Raw genomic sequence first — 20,929 nt, 5'->3', positions numbered from 1 at the left:
ATCATTAGCATACAGTTTTCAGCTTGTGCTCGTGCCACTACAAGATTGGGAAAGGGGATGTCTTGGGAAGGCCTTCATCCAGGAATGTTCCTTGGCTGATGACATGTATCGTCGGTGTGTCAATCAATTTAAATGTACTGCTCATTTATATTGGCTTTAAGGGCCACAAATAAATGTGTACTGCTATCAATGTAAACTAATATTTACATTTTATCAGGTAAGGCCCACTGAGCTATGTAGTTCTTTTTCAGAAATGACCTGGCCACAACTGATAGCTCAACGAGAAGTGGCGTATGTGGAAATTTATAGCAGCCAAATACTCTAAACGCATCTTAATTCTATAGGTGGAGGGGAAAAATGGAGGGTCCGGAGAAAAATCCACAAGACCTCGGGGAGAACACGCAAACTCCAAATATACAGGCGTCAAGGCCGGGATAGGGAACCCACGACCTCTTGTATACCAGGCGATGTAGATAACTCGCCACCGTGGTGCCCCACATGTACTGTAATTATAAAAATAGCGTGGTGCACAGCTGGTAAATAATTCGTACACTAAAGTGGGGAGAGGAGGGGAGAGGGGTGGGGGGGGAGGGTACCCCCTTCATTGTTTGAACACTGCTTTTGGTTGGGCGCTACTGAAAGCAGCAATTTTAAACTGTTCTAACACTGAGCAATCGAACAGCTAGCAAAGGCCCCTATTACTGGTGCTAATTGAAATACACTTTAATTAGTCTTTTTCTCACCACACTGTTGGATTTGCACAACTGCCTGGCAAAGAAAAACCATACCATGTTGAGTGTGCAAAGCATTGCCGCATCTGCCATGGTGCGAACCCAGACTGCAATGTTAGCTAATCTTGTGTTTGCTTCCTCATTTGAAGTTGACGTGTGGTGAGGGTATTGTGGCTCTGGGCCAGAGCTTCCAAAACATTAAACATAAGAGACAACAAAAATGGTCTCTACAGCCATTGTCTTGACATGTTTATTGCGTGAGAAGCAATGCTTCACTCCACCTTCACTTAAAGATGATTGAGAGAACACATTCATTGGGTTCTCATTTGACTTTTTTATTTGAATTAGGATGTATACAAATGTACACTATGAAAGGAAACATCCTATTTCGCAATGTGCAAATGCAAGTCTTTTATATTTTGTAGATTTAAATGCATTCAAAACCCAGTGAATGTCAACTGACATGCCATTTCTACCAGACATTCCATTTACAGACCGTTATAATAAGAATGTTATTGCAAAGTAAATATATAAATAGCACGATGCCAGTAGTCACTTGACAATTATTCAGTGTTTCGGAAAACTGTTGCAGAACCCATTTTAAACGCAATGGAAATCCTGCCATTGTAAAACGATCTTAGTTTATTGTTTCTTTTCAGTTAAAGTGTAAAACCCAATGTGTTTTATTCTGTCTGTTGGCACCTATATTGCTATAATCAATTTTATTGTATACTATTGGTTTCCAACTGCTACTGCAGAGCCTAATCAACCAAAATGCAATGTTTAATATGGTGTAGTTTTATCCATTAGTCTTATGCATATTCTGAATTTTATGTGCGATTAATGAACTCATTTGCTCAAGTGCCTCAAATAGGTTTATGTAATATGATCATTCTCAGACATGCATCTTTAGGGAAATGTATCACAGTCGAGTAAAATTAGCCCACCAAATGACAATTCCTGAAAGATGCTTTGGAATTCAGTGCAATTGAATTGTTGGCAATTCCTTTTTTCGGTGTAAGGTTTGCAATAACTGTTATTTGGGGGGATTATTAATCTGTTCATTGATGACCATTTTAAAGTTAAAGATGCATGCGTCGGATCGATGTTTTTTTTGTTCCTTAGGTGTTGTTTGTAACGGGTTCACGTGACCTATCCATCCACTGTAGGCTGCTACTTTGCAAAGCTAAAAACGAAACCATTCTTGTGTTGATTCGTGACCATGACTCAAAGGAGGATGACTCTTGCACCGAAACAGAGCTACGTATATCAATGGGACTTGGTAAAAAAATAGAATAGATGGAGCGATGATTGTCAGCTCGTGTGCAGATGCTAGATGGATTGCTACGTCACAGTACAGTCGGAGATGGTGACGACTTGGAGGCCTTCATCCAGCTGTGGATTGACCATGGTTGACGTTAGCGAATTCTTGTAGGCAATGAATACTTAAGTGTCATATTCCAACTGGCTGCTCATCCACGGGAATTGTAGGTAATTTGGACGATGAGCTTAAAACCCGACTTGCTCGCCCACGACAATTTTAGAACTCCTAAACACAATGTTAATCCAATGTATTTATCGTACTTATTAATTTCGCTGAAGACAATGGGCCACGTTAGATGTCCCACATGCAAGTGGTGCTTTGTAACACTGTGCCCCTTCTTGCATTTTATCTCCGAGGTCAACACAACGACCGTTGTGCGCGTCACCACGGTCGTGTTCTTAAAGCCATTCAGTTTTGAGTTGTGTAAAAAAAAATGTTTTATCCAACTGGTGATGCAGAAAACATTTCCGAGACGACTTGCTTTTTTCTTGCAACCCGCATTACATGGGCCGTATTGTCTGCTGTTGACATGCCTTTCCCACTGTACCCATCCGTGGCAAAGCCCAAACCAATTGGAAGGCCTGCCCCAGCTCGGTGCAACCTTTACGCTTTTTGTTTATTAAACCTGAGCCGTCATGAATCAAAATGAAAATCTAGCACTACAGGTTTTTTTTGCCGGCATGAAAGGGAAGAACGTGCCCTTTCTGTCGGGTGGTTTTTTTTAGCCCCCCCCCCCCTCTAAAGTTTAAAACTTGCGTTTCTATCAACATTTCAGTTTCGCCCGTCGTTTTTCTATTTATGAGCATCCATTGTATTGTAGAGTTTACTTTGCGGTGGTGTTTTTACAAAGTGTGCTTTCACAGCAGAAAATAATGTGCTTAATATTTGCAAATGTATCCTTTTTGATGCTAGCAGTAAGTATTTGTAGGATTTTTTTCTGGTTTGACAAATCAAGAACAACACCGCTATGTAATTGAATTCAATAATAAATGTCCTTTTGAACTGTGCCCAGCTGTGACACACTAGCGCCCGCGCCGTTGCCATTGTGCGCAGTGGTGGCGCGGAAGGGCTGGCACAGTTGCACGCTTGATTGAGCAGCAGCGCACATTTTTGTTGGGGTGGGGAGCCATGCCGGTTGGACGTCTGCCACCGCGCCTCCCTCCGCCCCCTTTACATCCAGGCCCACCCCCCCCACCACCACCGCCCCCCCTCCTGACAGCCACTGTTTATTTAATTCACATTTCCACTCCTAACATCTCGCCAACATCCTGTTTTGTTTAACCCCCAGACTTACACGAGCCCTATCGCGGAATTTTCGGTGCGGCAAAACGGCAGGTCGCCGCAGCCCCGACCTGACGCATGGGCTACGGCGGGGGCGGGGGGTGACGCGCACAGCAGTGTTTGCTTTCTCATGGCCTGTAATGGTGTGGCGTGCACGGCTGTGAATCCAACACTTTATTGCGGCAAGGGTCCGTGGATTGCGCAGAAAATTTGAGAAACTCCCTGAAACGTTGGGGCGCGGGGCTGACCGGGAGATAGCGGAAACGGCAAGCGGATTCGCGAGCTCTCCTTGTGATGGTTGGCTACGCGCACGGTGCGGGAGAAGTTCTACATACATACATAGAATCTTTTGTGCGTTATCCCCATCACATGGGTTTTCTCTGGGAACCCACTCCGGTTTTCTTCCTGCATGCAAAGTACTTATATTGGTTTTGCTTAAATATTCTAATGCAGGACCTGGATGGGGTTTCCCCCCCCGATAAAAAACACATTACATATCGTGTTGTAGATTTGGTATTTCCGTCCATCTTATTCGCATTAAAAACTCCTTTGCATCTTGGAAGGTTTTTCCTCCTTGTCGAATATTATATATGTTGCCTGTGCTGTGGCAGGGGAATGCACTGTCTGCACTCTAAATGGGGATGCTCATTTATTTGGGGGAGCCCAAGTGCGGGGGGAAATATTCCAGTGAATAATCATGTTTGAATTAACATTTCAAGCCGTGTTGGCCTTTGACCCACAGGCGTTGGTTGCGTCATTTCAAACGCAGGAGTTACCCCGTAACTTCCCGTGTGGGCTCCGTTGTGATATGATATTCAACACCATTTTCTGAATTTCGCTTTGGGCTCACTTCACTTATTGGTTGCCGTATACGGAGTAAATGGAGCATGAAACGCCACTTTTTTATTTCTTAAACCGTTCAATGTCTACAGGGGAACTTCTCGGCATGTATCCAATGCACCCCCGTCTCATTTGGATATTTTTTTTGCACTGAGCCTAATTGTAAATTTAGTCGTGTATATAATGTATTTAAAATGTTCAATAATCCTCACAATTTGAAATCAATGTAGTTTTGTTGTTATGCCTCGAAAAAATCTCCTTCAGTTTTGGGTTTCTCTTACCCGCTAGCCTGTTGTGTTCTGTTTACCTTCCGTTTAAAACATTGTCTTCCATTGCTATGAATGTGTGCAAGCTGGTTTGGTTATCATCTTTCACTTTTTAAGGGATAGGCTTTGTTGAGCATTGTGTGTGGGGCGGGTTAAGGGCGTTGTGTTTTTACAGTGTCAATGCTGTGTTTTTCTTTCAAGTGTCACAATTGAACCAACATTCTTTTCTGCTCTCCAATGTTTTGCTCACGGTCAGGTTGTCTAGAACCTCAAAGGTCCTTGTGGTTAAGCGGTAGACAATGATTAATCGATTCTTTAGATTCGTGCGCGTGAATAACATGCATCAAATCGTACACCCGAAAATCGATTGTTTCAAATTTGTGTACATTTTATTGCGAATAATTTCATTAGTTTGGTTGGTTAGTGTGTTTTTTGTATTTGTTTATACACTGCCACTAGGTTTAGACAAATATCGATTCTGCATGTATCATCATGTTAAAACACACATCTTTCTGTACTCTAACAACATGTTGATATTTCATGTGTGCAAGTTAAAACACCAAATTAAGAAGTTTGTTTAGAACTTCTTTGGCTGGATATGTTTCTCCCCTTTTTCCTGGCTCAAACCTCGTGACTAAGGTTGATGTGATTTTTTTTATGAAGAATTCGTTGACGCTTTTCCATTCGCATCCTACGATATTTTATAACGAATCCACTTGGTTGCAAATGCACCGACTCCGAATAGTGTTTAGTGCTTGCAGCGTTGCATTGCCAAAGTGACGCAGCCTTTTGTGGTGCCTAGTGCAAGTAAAATAAATGTCAGCTGTCACATTGGTACACTCAAGTCAGCAGTGTCAGCCTTAATCAACTTTTACCAGCTGGGGGCTCCCCTTCTTGCTTAATTCCAGTTAAACGCGGCACATTTTAACTTTTCTTCACAGACACTTTTAACAGCACAGTACTCAACGGGGGTGTGGGTGTGTACTTAGTTTTCCACTTTGCTTCGTAAATCCTCCGGGAGAGACACGTTCCAAAAATTAGCCAGCGCCTCTGTAAATTTTTTGTCCTCCACTGACAACGGGACGGGCGGCGGCGGGGGTGGGCATGTGACGTAAAACAAAACACAGCTGCACGGGTGTCGCGTTACACCCTCGCCTTGCGGTGGTGCGAGTGTTCTTGCCTCCGATTGGGAGGCAGTCAGTTCGGCCAGGACGTGTTGGGACTTGACCCGCCTCTGGCCCCTCCTTCCCCACCGCAGCAACAGCTGAGGCCTAGCTAACGAGGACGTACGCGCGTGGTGTGTGCGCCTGCCGGCCGCACCTCCGATTAGCATGCTTGGCTACGTACGGTGCGAAAGACGTTTTCAGCATGCATAACTCGTGTTCCCCTGAGACGTTCAATTCACGAGTGGGGTTGCTACGCATTACTAGACGCTGTCGCAGCTCATTACTTATTGGTCTCTTAAGCGTCTGCCCACCGCTGAAACTAGTATACATGTAGCAACCACACTCCCAGTGATTCAATGGATTGTTTTAATTTGGGGTTGAGGTTAGATTCAAAAATAAAAAAAAAATTGTCCCGTTTTTACTGGCTCGTATTGGGGTTTGTGTCTTTATATTTTTTACTTCATTAACCTGCAATGTACTATGATATCCTTGTAATAGAATTTGTATAACTCTTTAAGTTATTAATTATCTCATGCACGACTCAATATGGTGAGGAGCCGAATCGATTTTCATTCATAAAGCAATGCATCACTATGTCAAGTTAAAGTATAGCAGCTCATGACAAGGATTGATTTGTTACGATTTATGCTACGCTTGAACGCTTTTTTACGTTGGTGTTGGCATCCACAGGACTCTTAATATCTTAAACTTGCCCAATTCCCTATGTGCCACGGGATGGTGTGCAATGTTTAGCCTATTGGAACAACCAACTACAAAGAGAGAAATATTCTTCAATCAAATCCTTATCTTGATTTGCAACGTGTCATTGAATCATTGATGGGTGATTGTTAAAATCCTGTTAACTAGACAGATAATGATTCACCACCCCCACCAAACAAAAATCTATCGATTGATATTCTTGGCTTCGTGGTGCATTTGTAATCGAGTGTTATGACAAATACAAAATAGGGTGCCACAAATATGCTTTAAAACATCGGAAAACTATGATTCTAACCTGCATGACTCAAAGTATATATCTAGAGCGTGATATTCACGAATATATGGTGAATAGTGACATGTCCACCGATTTTTTTACTTTTGCCTGCTGCTCATCTAGGCTTCATCCTTTGGAGTTCAATTCTCACTTTAGGCAATGGTTTTCAACTTTTTTGTTATAGTGGGCTTCCAAATCATAACCACTGCTCCTCAGGCTTCAGCCCTTGTCCCCCTACCCATGTTACTACGACCACAACAAAGCAGAGTGATCACATGTCCATGCCTCCCAGTCATCGTGATGTTCATAAGGCATTTGGTTAATGTTGCAGTACCACTGATGTTCCCTACGCTTCTTGGAAATTCTCCTGCACTCTACCAATGCCATAGCTTGCAAACCCCCCCCCCCCACTCATTGAAAGTCTTTGGCATCCCCCCACCACCCATGGGTTGAGAAACCACTGATTTAATGCATGCACCTGGCATGTAGTAGCACCATGTTATCTCTGGGCCATTGACCAGTGTTTGTTGAGTGTTCTGCGTCGGAGAGACCTTCGCCGCTAATAACATGCGACTGTATTTTTATTTGGGGGGGGGGGGGGGGGGGGGGTCGAGAGCAAACTTTGACCAGCATGCCTACGTGTGCCTGTGCTATGCAGGTCAGCGGATAAGGTAACCTGACTCGGATGGTACAAAAAAATATGTCACAGCAACGACACGGCACTGTTTTGGCTGGCTACCAGTGTTTTACGGCCAGGCATCGAGGTGCATTCTTTAATTATTTCCAATTTGCCCTGAATGTTCTTGATCGTTTTGGATCTTCGAAGAATAAGCAGGTATGATATAGATAGTATTTGAATGGAAGACTACCTAGCAAGGTCAGGTGGTGGAGGCTTGGGCTGTGAGTTGGACATAAAATAATAGCTAAAGGTTCCAAAATTCTGCAGCAAAGGCTTGGTGTAAAAAAAGTGTGCCGTACGACCCACTGTATGAACTGCACTAGTTGGTGGTTAGAAAATAACGAGTTAAATTTTTCCATAACTTTTAAGCTATTTTCACGGTGGCGCAGTTTGGCCAAACTATTGCAAAACTGTTTCCGCTCTTAATTGTACTCAAGTGATAGTCTTTGATTTTATAATGGCTGACAAAATTAAGACTTTGTGAAGGGCATGTGGTGTTTTGGCACCAAAGTTGCAGGAACGGCTTACCCAGAAATCTTCTGAATGCACCCACAATGAATCAATTTAACACGACAGTAAAGACATTATTTTTAGATGGGATATGAAGTAGACAAAAAAAGTAATCTTAAGCACAGTTTAGCCTTTTGATTTTTAATGTCTCATTTGTCTGTGTCTGTTGTCTAGACTGCAACTTTTCCACATTTAATTTGGTCTCCGATCACTTACTACGTGATTTTTTTTACTGAAATACTTGTTTGTTCTGGTGCCCATGAGTGAAATGCACAGCGTGAGGCTTTTAGCTAGTCGTACGTTAATGAGCTTTGTAATTTCTTAATGCAATATCCTGTAGCCACTAAAGATGCCACATTTTAATTGGTAAAAAGTATAGATTCTTGAATCAAATTGCGACCTTCATTTGTGGCCGTTCAATTAATTGCAATGGGGGCAGATCATCTTGTGCTTATCCATGTCCAATTCATGTTTATGCGTAAACAGTTTTAGGTATTGTTGCTCTACCAGTGTCAATGCCACATTCAGGTGCCGAGTCCAAAAAGGCCGATGATGCCTTGCTAGAAATACGCATTTAGCCACGGGTGGAAAATCCACATTCCTATGACAGGAGAGAGTCTCCGTAGGAAAACCACTGTTCACTCCTCTCCAAACAAGTATTCTTATTGACCCTGGAGAGGTGATGGACAGAGTCAACTCCCAACCAGGATTAGAACTCGAAAACTTCTGATTGCGAGCCCCTCACTACCGCCAAGCCACCTCACCAGTTAGGCATTCAGTTTTTGCTTTAGCTATACAAGAAACTGGTGTTTCTCCGCTGATAGAATGAAAAATGTTGCAACTTATTTCTCAACTGGACTCGAGGTTTGCCACTTTATTTCTCTTAAGAAAACAAGCCTGAGGTGTGTGTCGTCCCTTGGACGCTGCTGGTGCTCGTAGGCGACAAGGCGCTAATAGTAGTACACCTCAAGCAACACGTGGCCTGTAGATGGTCGACTAGAGTTTGGAGGCACTTATAACAGTTTGACGAAGCAGGATTTTAAATTTTGATTTAAAGCTTTCGTAACTGCAGGGATTCATATTCTTGGTTCTTTCGGTAAAGTCACGTAGAAGGGAAACAATAAAATAATAAAGTTCCTGTACCTGACACCATCGCAATCATTGAAGACTTGGTTCATCAAGGACTAAACACTGAGGTACCCCCCCTGGTGAGACACTGCTTAACCAATACATACTTCACTTGGAATGGAACTTTCTACAAACTGAGGGCACACCCAATGGGCTCCCCCCTATCTCCGGTTGTAGCCAACATTTTCATGGAGAAATTTGAGACTGACGCCATCCAGACTGCCACTCTGCGCCCAACCTTATCTGGCCACATGGCCGGCCTGCTCTAGGCTAATTCCTCGACCACATCAATTCCAATACACCCAGCCATCAGATTTACCATGGAAGTCGAAAAAGATGGCAAGCTACCTTTTTTGGATGTCCTAATAAAATAAGACCTGATGGTTCAATGAGCCACCCTGTCTACAGGAAAGCTACCCATACGGATGCTTACCTGAAACCGGATTCCCACCACCATCCATCCCAGAAGAATTCCCTCATCAAGACTCTGCATCATAGAGCCCAATGCATATCCGACCAGGAACCTATAGCCAGTGAACTCAAGCACGTACACCAAGCTCTTAAGGCTAATGGTTACTCCGACTACACAATCCGCAAAGCTATCACTCCAACCATGAAGAAGGACCTTCTTGAGGAGCCTTTCTAAAAACCATCACTTTACCCTACCTTGCGGGTATCACAAAAAAGATCTTCAAACTCTTGAATAAACACAAGATCCAGGTCCGATTCAACACATTACGTAAAATCCGTGATCTGGTTCTGTCTGTAAAAGATGTGATTCCGGACATACAGTACCCTGGTGTCTACAAACTAAGTTGTCTCTGTGATAGTAGTTACATTGGAGAAACCAAACGACATGTCTTGGATCACATTCGTGAACACAAAGCAGACCTAAAACACGGTAGGACCAACACCTCGGCCGTGACAGATCACTGTTATAATTCAGTAGGCTCACATTACATTGACTTTTCCAAGACAGAGGTTCTTTGCAAGCCATCTGGCTACCGCTACCATGAGAGATTAGTTTATGAGGCTATCCACATACAAACACAGACAATTTCAACCGAGAAGATGGATTCTGGCTTAGCAATCATTGGAAGGATTTGATCAACCATTTCGGGTCTTAATTGATTGTTCACGCTTACAGTGGCTTTCAGACCGCATCCATTATTTTCGTCTCCCCCCTCCTCTTTTCCGAACATCGATGGACTCGTCCATCTGAATAACTGCCAAATCGCTCTCCGTGGTGCTAACGTTAAAAAACAAATTTTCTTGCTGTGGGTTTCACACCTGATTATTGCTTGTGTTGCAGTTGAAACGTCGTGATAATTTAATTGTTTTATATTTTTATTATTTTATTGTTTCTTTTCTACGTGACTTTATTGAAAGAACTAAGAATATGAAGCAGGATTTGTTGCATTTTGGAATGACAGTCGTTCGTGGCTGCACACAGAGTTTGTGAGACTCCCAAACCTGCTGGGGTGTTGAGGGGATGGCAGTACATTATAGGTGGGTTTGTGAACTCATCTCTACAGGCCTTTGGAGTGTTTCGTTTTCATGGGGTTTTCTCAGTCAGTGGTTGTCAGCCACACTGCAAACTACTTCTTAAAAAAAGAACACTGTTCAAACATCCCGTTACAGGACCCTCCTTAAAGATTCTATTGACTCTATGAGCTTTCTGCTGGATAAATAAGATGTTATTTAAAAAAATCTACTCTGTGCGCCATAGAGAGCATGAGCGTTTGATACTGACCCGAGGCGGGTTAATACACACAACGTGATGCTTGGAGATGTATTCAGGCATTGTGCACGTTATGTGTGCAGCGTTATTCAGCGGTCTGCTTTGAGACCAGTGACAATCACGGATAGAATGAAAGATGTGTTGCAACTTGCATAACTCTTACGCCATTGAGATGTAAAAATGCGCCCTTGTAGAACATTGCAAATACCGAGAGATTAGGTTCCACAGTAATTAAATTGCACTGTATATGCAATTATATTTCACTGCTGTGCGCAATTCTGTCGTAATTGTACGTTTAAGTTGTATATAAATGCATAGCGCATACCGTAAAGTGTGGAATAAGCAGATAATTTTCTCACCATTTAATGAAAATCCAGGTTTTGACCTGCAGTGAGCTTGAAAGTTTTCAAACTTATTTACAGAACGACGTTGTGCGTTCCGTCTGTCCGTGTTTTGTGTGCGTGTGTTGTATGTACGCTACGTGCGTTTGTGGTGTATGTGTGTGTGTGTTGTGCGTCTGTCTCCATACATGTATTCATTATTTCAGGTCCGCTCTGTGGATGAGCTGAACCAGGACTTCCAAGCACTGGCACTGGAAAGGAGGAGCTTAGGAGATGTAAGGAAAATAGCTCAAAGCAACCTTTGCTCCGTAGCATTTAGTAGTTTGCCTTGCGAGTGACATGAAGGTTGCCACTGCATTCCATGTCTTTAATTTGCATTGCTCATTATTTAGACAATATAGTTGTTTGTCCCCACAGAGGCAAATATCTTAATTGGCAGATTTCCATTCTATGAATCATGAGCACAAGAATAGATGTCATTTGAATACCCGCATTTTTTTGATAACTGCCTTCTGATTACAAGCAACTTGAGCACACGCGTGCATGCACATATTTTCCAAAAGTGCATTCAGAAATTACCCAAGAGTTTGCTTCTGTAAATAGTCTTAAGCTGCTGTCACGAGAATTGAACCAAATACTGATTGTCGTAATTGATTTTCATATTTTTTACAACGGTGTTTTTCTGCTGACGTGTAAGGTCCATATGATATTTGATTCAAGCTTGGGTTGCTCTTAACACACAACACAGTACGTTATTAAGTCTTACAATACAATTTTGTTGATGGGAACATCGGTGTGTTTTGCAGTTTCTTTATAAAGCATCCCAGCAAGTACGTATTCTTTATCATCGTGCCATTCAATTCAGAACAGCCAATAGTCATGCTCCGTGTGCTGAATTATTGGCCGCGTCTCCGAACTGAAGAACAAACGTGTGGCCCTCATTTTTAAACGGCAGCCTTCAGGGCAAATATCTTTTGAAAACAAAGGGGACACCTGATCTTTGAAATGGAGATCAAGCTGAGAATGGGCCCCAGCAGCTTAATGTGCAGCAGACAACCGAGGTGCATAAAGCCAAACTAAATAACTGTAATGCATAGACACGTGAATATTAGCTAAACATTGTAATAAAAGCCACGTGCCGCAGCTCTGCAGAACTCGTTACTGAGGCGGATGGGGAAGCATCTCTGCAGCTGGGTGCCCCTCTGAAGCATTTTACTCGACACCACAATTAAATTAGGCGATGGAACATGGGTTTTGAACTTGGGTTTAAGCTACTCGCTCAGATTATAAACAGGGCTCTCGCGTGTAGTGATGTGATGGTCTTGAAATGAATTTTGATTTAAAGCTTTCGTGACTGCAGTAATTCATATTCTTAGTTCTTTCGGTAAAGTCACGTTGAAGGGAAACAAAATAATAAAATATATATAAACAATAAAAATTCTCACGACGTTTCGACTATAACACAAACGGTCGTCATCAGGTGTGTAGGTTTGCATAAATTAATTTTTTAAAACGGTTTATTTATTTATTAAAAAAACGTTATCGTCTTGAAATGTCTTGAAATGGTTGCAAATGACTGCACAAGAAACACATTGCTTTAAATTAGATTTTTGAATTAACTTTACAAAATTCCACCTTGGAGAATTAAACATATTGGATGGGCTGCTATGCAACAAAATATGCCTTTTGTAGCAGGGTGTGTGGAAAAGCGCGTCCCGTAGTCTGCGGCTAACAGACATTCGAAGGAATATCGGAAGGTGTTCTGTCGTCTCTCCTTCAATCCTTTCTGTAACATGCAGGGCGATGCATGGCATGACACCAATAGTATGTTTGAAACAAAAGCTGGGAGAAGACAAAACTTTTGATATAAATTAATAACAAACTGTTGCATGTCGGTCAGGAACTAATCTGCAGCCGTAGGTGTGTGTGTGTGTGTGGGTCACCTCGTAATGTGACGGTGAGCAGTAGGGGCTTGCTGTCGACAGAAGGATGCGCGCGACTGCATGACATGGTTTAATTTTAACGCCCGTCACATTCCATACCGCTAACCGAGCCGTGCGTGCGCCGTGCCCCCTTCTCTTGCCCCGCTGCACATCCGACAGCAGCTGCTTCCCAGCAAAAAGTTTTGGGAGACAGATGAGACTGGCAAAGATGGCCCAAAGGGAATTTTCCTGGAAGACCAGTGGAGGGAGAATGCCTGGGGAGCCTCTGGTACGCATACAATTTTCTAAACGTGTGCCTAACAAACCGTGCTCGTAAGATGCAGAGATGTTTGTGTGAGGTGTAACGATTTAGCCCCCTCGACAATGTCAAGGATTGTCACGGTTCAGGGTCATTAGCGGGCTCATCAATATATCAGTGTGAGTCAATTGAGTATACAAATCCATAATGACAGCACGCCACAAAATGTGTACAATGTTGCTATACTGTGCTGAACAGGCTTCACGGTGTACGCGGTGAGTTCTTGCCTGTATCAGGCAATCCGGCAGAAATTGTTTGAGAGGTCAGACTGGCAATGCAACTCTAAAAGTTTAAAAACCAGTTCAGAGTGTGCCTGCTTAAATACAATTCTGCTGGACATCATCCTTTCCAGAAGGCCCTTTTGGCTGATTTACCAAATGTATTTTTTGTGGAAAACAGTCCCTGTGTCTGTTTATTGAATAAGTTGAGTATTTTCCAGATAGCGGTCACAGTGACGTGATGTCACAGATCATGCAATGTCACAACGTCCAGCAGATAATGTTATGTTTTCATTTGTATTACATAAATGGATGTGTAAACATGAGCAAGTCGCCCTATGTATGGCTTCACACAGACTAATCTACTCAATTGCACACATAAAACCAGACTAAAGGGCAGCTGAGGATTCTTCTGGTTCATCGTTTACGGCTTAAGGCTCACAGTATAAGACTAAGGCTACTCAGGGTAGAATGTTAATGCCAAAAACTCAGCCAGTATCCAGTGCAAAATAGCCGCAGGAATCCACCTGGTTATTTTATAAGCAGCAAAGTAAGTACATAAAAAATAATATTACACAACATATTCTTGGTTCTTTTGGTAAAGTCAGGTAGAAGGGAAACAAAATAATAAAAATATTTTATATATACAACATATTCTTTGTTCTTTCGGAGATTTGTGCATTAAATCAGTGGTTGTCAAATATATAAAAACAATTTTTAAATAATTTTGTTTCCCTTCTACGTGACTTTACCGAAAGAACCAAGAATATGTTGTGTAATATTATTTTTTATGTACTTTGTTGCTTATATATATCTTATTGTTTCCCTTCTACGTGACTTTACCGAAAAAACCAAGAATATTAATCCCTGCAGTCACGAAAGCTTTAAATCAAAATTACACATTTCAAGACTGCTTTGGTTTACATGCAGGAGATTTGTGCATTAAATCAGTGGTTGTCAGACCATTTTGGTCTGGCTGCCCCCGAATCAAGACCCCCCCCCCCCCCCTCCTCGCTGCCCCCCTCTTGACCCCCTCATGGCAACCGTCATAGAATAAAACCTTTAAAGGTGGCGGCTGCTGCAGTTGTCATGAAATATTCCTTCTCTAAAATACATCACACGCAATATCGGCACTTTGCGCAAACAGCACAGTCACGTGTTGGGATGTCCCTCTGATACAGTGATCCATGTTTGGCTCAATCTTGAGATTAAGTGTAGGCTGTGGTACTCTGCATTAATTTCAACTGGATGCATTGACTGTAACGCATGGGAACATTACTCTGGGACGCCAACCGGCGTAGGGGTTAAAGCGATGTTGTTAATAGTGATATAACCACCGGGTGCAGATCACTCGGTGTCCCAGCCCATCATGGTGCAGCGTCGCCCAGGCCAGCCGGGCTTCCAGGCCGGCGGTGTTGGCGGCGGCGGCAGCGAGGTGGGCTCTGTGTTGTCGCCGCGCTCGGAGACCGGCGGCCTCGGTGTCAGCATGGTGGAGTACGTGCTCAGCTCGTCACCTGGAGACAAGCTCGACACTCGTCTCCGCAAGTCCACATACGTACGTGTGCACGCTCTCGCGCATGTGTGCGTGTCTTCTGTGGAGGAGAATGTCGGGCGTTATTGTGTGTGGGTCGGCACTCTGCGTGCGTTCATTGTCCAAGGCTGATGAACGTCACTGAACAATACTGAGATTGTCATCGTCGTCATCATTGAGATTATATCAGCTCCATCAACACTAAGGTCATGGTTGCTGAGACATTTGTCACCAATATCAACACTGAGATTATCGTAGTCATCTGCAAAAACACTGACATCAGCAAGATAACCCCATTATCATTATCAACGCTGAGATTATCATTGAGAAATTCACTGACATCTGCACTGAGATCTTCACGGAGAGAATCGTCTAATGAACACGTACAGCCCTTTTTGCAATAATCTACTGGGTGAGGGCCTCTTGATTCATCACTCACATGAGCATTCAGTTGATCAAGGGAACATTAGATCAACTTCGAGTTGACTTTCATCAGCAAGTCAGGATGCCCTCGGCAACAATATATCAAAGAGAGCGCGCGCTGCCAGCGAGTGCTGAGCAAGTATGCGTGCTTGACGGTGACATGCGCTGTCACGCAGGGCACCGTCGAGTGTGACATGTCGGACGGAGACAAGGCGGACAAGAAGGGCGTGAAGGTGGCGGGGTTTGAGGACGACAAGGGCAGTGGCATGAAAGTGGAGGGCGACGGAGACGTGGCAGGGAAGGCCAACGGGCTGGGCCTGCAGAATGGCGTCGATTCAGACGGCAAGGACTTCAGGTGAGATGTGCGCTGGCCCCCTTCCCTACCCCCCTGTGGGAGAGCGGTCATAATTTCTCTCCCCCCCCACGATTTTATTTTGTGTCCCGATTGTTACGTGTTATATCCCCCTCGTGCATAGTAAGCTTTTTGTGGCCGATACATTTTACTACCCGCATTTTTAAAACATTGTTTTCATGAGAATTGGCCAAATATCTCGGTGCAGGATCTCCGCTTGCCTTCTCTCGCCCCCCCCCCCCCACTATGGTGTGGATAATTGTAACATCTCTAATGGCTGTATGGTGATATGAACCTATTGCTGCAGTATATCAATCAAAAATATATTATGCGTGTGAGAATCGATATTGTTGCTGCATCCCTTTTGTAGGATTTCCGTGATAAAGTGAGACTCCATGAGACCACCCCTGATAATTACATTTTGATTTAGTTGTTTGGTGTTATAATTGAGGTTAATTCGGTTGACACGAGGTGGTACCCTGCTTTTTTCTACGTCATTGTCGCCCTGCACAGGAGCCTTGATTATTAATTATTGTGAGCATGCTGAGTGGATAATTCTTTGTGCTCTGACTTGGATCTGATAACACAATTGTATTGTAATTGGAAGGAACAAAAATCACCTTGGACATATTCACTGTTTTAAAATCTAAGTTGTGACACTTTAATTATGTGGGTAATCAGTATAATCATGAAGTGGCTTTTTACTTGCGAATATTGTCAATCAGTTAGTACTCCAATATAAATAGTTTGTTCGGCTTGTAAATGTTCATAAAATGCCGCTTTGATGTGCTCATCCTTTTTGTTTTAATTAGTGACAACAGTAATTATAACAATCATGGAAGCATGATGGTCAGTGGGCAAGAGTAACAAATAGTATTGGCAGCCAATGGAAGTAACACACCCAAGAGTGTTCACTGCAGAGGTGGATCAATGAGATCAGCTTCTGTACAGGTGGTAAGTGGATCGTTGCATCCCAGGACCGTGATGGACGGCGACTGCTTTGGGAGGCCTTCATCCAGCAGCGGATTTATCGTGACTGACGATGAATAATGACAATTTCTCACCTGCAGCCGTGCCCCTGGCAGCTGTCATTCATCACCGGCCGAGGTTGTCGAGCGCCTGGGTGTCCCCGGAAACCCCGGAGTGGACCCGATGGCGGCAGGAGTGGGGGTGCCCGTGGGCGTGGGGGGTGGGCCTGGCATGCAGGTGGGTGTGAACAAGCCTGGAGAGGACTACGGCGGCGGAGGGGGAGGCGGCGGCGTTGGCCCCGGTGGAATGGACGGGCAGTCGTTGCCCATGGATCCGTCGGGCATGATGGAGCCCATGGGCATGGAGCCCCTGCAGTTCGACTACACGGGTGGCCAGGTCACCATGGAGTCCAGCGGAGGCAACCCCATGGGGCTGTTTGACTATGGGGCGCAGCAGCAGCAACAGCAGCAGGTGGAAAAGCCCCCTTGCATGAGCCGACACCACTCGATGATTGCATTACATAAGTTTGAACTCGGCGGGTGCTTGCTCTAAGGTCTTGTAGTTCAATGGCTCTTTTCCAGTTATCCTCAGTGACTTTTGCTTGAATTCGCTAACTATATATTCTCATTGTTTACTGTAATATTGTCTTTTATTTACCCAGTTTATATTGTACTCTTAGTTATGTTATATAACTCGTTGTCCTCAAATGAAAGTCACTATTTAAGACCAATATAATTTTTTCTGTCCAAGGAGTCGGAACTGTTTCGTCCGTGCAGATGTTTCACATGTACCGATCGTTTGGGTCGCCCAGCTCTGAATCGACAAACGCGTGTGGTTCCAGCTTTTTCAAAGATCCAGTGCTCTGGCGATGCAGCAGCAGATGTCCAGTGCGCAGCAGCAGCAACAACAGCAGCAGCAACAGTATACCTTGGCCACTGCACAACAGCCACCGCTGGGTAGGCGCCCGTACACCTGTGCAGGACACTGCAATCGTCTTAACGTGCGCGCCCGCTCGCTTGGATTGCAAACACATTTGCTCACTCGTGCCGCCTCGCGGTCCTGTTGAACAGAATGGAAGTCTCTGCGCGTGTCGCGTTGTCCGCAGCTGCAACCTAGATGACTCTATTTTGCTACTTTGCCCCTCATGATGCAGCCTCTCCTCCTCTCCTTCCCCCAATGCTGATATGAATTTGATTCCAATGTAACATTAGATTGTGGAAGAGGCACCTTTTTTTCCTACTTGGTGGCTATCACAAATGGAGCTTTTGATGCAGCTAGCTAGCAAAGGAAGTACCGTTTGTGCTCGTTCATTTTTTGGAAAGAGAACATGTTAATACTGTGACTAGCGTAATTGTTTTCACAAGCCAGCATTTCCAGCCGTGTGCACCTTTTCTTCAAACCAGTATTGCCGCAGTACAAGGTCAGCATGCAGGGACAGGCATAAACTGGCGAAGACGTTCACTGAAATTTCAGCTCAGGCCAAGCGAACATTAGAGGGGGAAGAGAGCCTCACTGGGTACTCAACTTGCCATCCGCGAGCCAGCCTGGTGTAGGTTCCTCCGCGTGGATTTTTCAGTGTTGCTCCGTTTCTGTGGTGTTCCCTCGGTAGGCATGTTTTCAACTGGCCTCGCCCCCGCCTTCATCCCCAACCCGTACATCATCGGTGCAGCCGGTCCACCTGGCTCTGACCCCTACTCATCGGGCTTGGCTGCTGCCACCCTGACGGGTAACCTAGCGTTTGTGGCCTGCCTACTATATCCCTGGGCTGCTTGTTTGTACGAGTGTGTATCAATGAAGAAAACAGTTTTCTGGTATTATGTGTCTGTGGCATTTCGGTAGAAATACAAATTTTGAAGTGAAAAGAGCCTTGTCCTCAGGTGCATTGTATTTTTTTTATCCTCACATTTTGCTGATAGATGGGAGACATTACATAAACAATGGTTGGAGGAATACAGTTGCACAACTGTATATGTTAGAGCATCAGTGTGGTGTTTATTTTTTTGGTTCTACACGGAGTGTTTACAGATGACTGAAATTTATCGTGTGAAACTACAATATGGTGACAACTATGAATCTTTGCAACTTTTACAAATCAATTCTAGATTTGAAGCTTTCGTGACTGCAAGGATTCATACTCTTTGGTTTTATTCAGTAAAGTCACGTAGATATAATAAAACAAAATAAAAGAAAATTAAATCACGACGTTTCTCCCACCATACAGAAACAACCACTTGACACTCCAATCAAAATCATCACGTTACCATACATAGCAGGCGTTACTAAAAATATTTCCAAAATTCTAAGCAAACACAAGATCCAGGTCCGGTTCAACACAGTGTACAAAATCTGTGATCTGATGCCATTAGTAAAGGATGTTATTCCTGACTTACAGTACCCCGGTGTTTACAAATTGAGTTGTACCTGCGGTGACTGCTATATCGGGGAGACGAAGCGACATATCTCTGACTGAATTCGCTAGCACAAATCAGATTTGAAACACGGCAGAACAAATTCTTCTGCCGTGGCTGATCACTGTTACAACGCTGTGGGTGATCATGATATTGTTTTCTCCGATACCAAGGTACTCTGCAAACCTACCGGTTATTATCAGAGATTTGTCCACGAGGTCATCCAGATTTACAAACAGACACAACTTCAACCGGGAGGATGGTTTCAAATTGAGCAACCACTGGAAAGATGTTGTAAATCAAGTCAAACGTTAGCTGCCTTTTAATTTTTTGTACAGCCATTTCCTTTTCTCAGTGGTTGTATATCAAACTTTAGCTACCTTATAATTGAACAGCCGTTTGTCGCCGCTTTCAAAAAATGGAGCTGTGCACATGCAGCATGTCTCCTCCTACCCCCGACCCCCCACGCAGCATAACAAAAGGTGGGTTTTACCCACTCTCGTGCAGTGCGAAGTGGGTTTTACCCGCTCTCTTGCAGTACACCACCCCCTCCCCTCTAACCCCCTGCAGTCTATCAAAAGGCTGCTTAACCCAGCCCTCCCACCCACCCACGCCCCTAACTGACTCCTCCCCCCCCTTAACCTATATATAATTCCGGTCGTCCCTGAACTGTGCTCCTGACACAGATATTCTGCTGTGACTATTCCACCTGAAGACGGAAGCTTGTGTTGCCTCCGAAACGTCGTGATTTAATTGTTTTCTTTTATTTTGTTTTATTTTATCTACGTGACTTTACCGAATAAAACCAAAGAGTATTTTACAAATCAGTTGTATGGTTGCAATAATCCATGAGAAGTTGAATTTTCACAAACTGTGTTCCTACGTAGTATGAAATATGTGAATGGGACACTAAACGAAACTGGATCGCATTCATTCTACAATCCAGAATATAGTTTTTTTTGTTAGATGGGTTAGGTTTTCGCGATCTAACCCCAAATAGCCTCTGAGTAATTTTGGTCGCAAAAGTGTACGTGTTGAACTGTCATTCTTCCATATCAGCCACATTCCTAATTTAACGCAATAGATGTTCTTATTGCATTAAATACCACCAATTTGTGAATGTTGTCATGATTCATACATTTTTTTTTATTTGACCATATATCACTTTCATAATTGGGGGGGGTTTAAAAACCTTTTAGAGGACGACAAAACGACAACGTTGACGTTAACCTTCCCGTTTTTTGGGCTGTCGGGTGCAGGTCCCACTGTGGTTCCCCCGCAGTACTACGGCATGCCCTGGGGGGTGTACCCGGCCAACCTCCTGCAGCCACAGGCGGCCGCTGCCATGGCCGCCTCCAACAGCGGCAACCAGCAGGGCAACCCGGGTCAGCCCAGCCAGCAGGTGAGCCCTCGTCATCTCGTGCGCGCGTGTGTCTCGAGCTGTGGTTGCCCACCGGTGTGTGAGCGTGCTGCACTACGAACCCCGGCGACCCGAGTTCAATTCCTACTTTTGTCACCAGTAACGCTGGCGAATACTTTAATCTGTCCTGGGCCTCCCATAGGTCAAAATGAGTGCCTGGTACAGCGTGTCAACATCAGCACTGGGGAGACAAAGGCGGCCGGGCGTGATGTTTGCCATGCCAGCCTTCATTGGTGCTTTCTAACAGCTCTTGCCATAGCAGTCTCTTAAAGGCTATACAACGGGAGGAAGGGGAGTGGTTTCGTGACATAAAAACCATCTTTGCGACATATAAACTGACAACCGGTGTTATTAAAACGATAAGTT

At 44.0% G+C, this 20,929-nt stretch overlaps 1 protein-coding gene across 16 annotated transcripts in view; it reads left to right on the top strand.

The window, feature by feature from the left end:
• The window catches only part of LOC116945186 (pumilio homolog 2-like), a 43,738-nt gene that overhangs the window by 7,277 nt on the left and 15,532 nt on the right, over positions 1-20,929 (top strand). For 5 of the 16 annotated variants that reach the window (XM_076068947.1, XM_076068943.1, XM_076068949.1 and 2 more), the window contains 8 exons: positions 11,208-11,276; positions 13,104-13,212; positions 14,807-15,015; positions 15,591-15,769; positions 16,837-17,206; positions 17,577-17,691; positions 18,345-18,461; positions 20,403-20,545. In XM_076068947.1, the coding sequence (XP_075925062.1) occupies positions 11,208-11,276; positions 13,104-13,212; positions 14,807-15,015; positions 15,591-15,769; positions 16,837-17,206; positions 17,577-17,691; positions 18,345-18,461; positions 20,403-20,545 (1,311 nt within the window). The remainder of the gene's footprint in view (positions 1-11,207; positions 11,277-13,103; positions 13,213-14,806; positions 15,016-15,590; positions 15,770-16,836; positions 17,207-17,576; positions 17,692-18,344; positions 18,462-20,402; positions 20,546-20,929) is intronic. The other 11 variants (XM_076068950.1, XM_076068946.1, XM_076068948.1 and 8 more) reach the window with 3 other exon arrangements.

The sequence above is a fragment of the Petromyzon marinus genome, chromosome 23 (assembly GCF_048934315.1).
Source record: "Petromyzon marinus isolate PM22_M1 ecotype Great Lakes invasive population chromosome 23, UKy_Petmar_22M1.pri1.0, whole genome shotgun sequence".
NCBI lineage: Eukaryota > Metazoa > Chordata > Hyperoartia > Petromyzontiformes > Petromyzontidae > Petromyzon > Petromyzon marinus.
The sequence above is the reverse complement of the archived record's forward strand: the minus strand, read 5'-3'. Positions and strand labels throughout refer to the sequence as shown.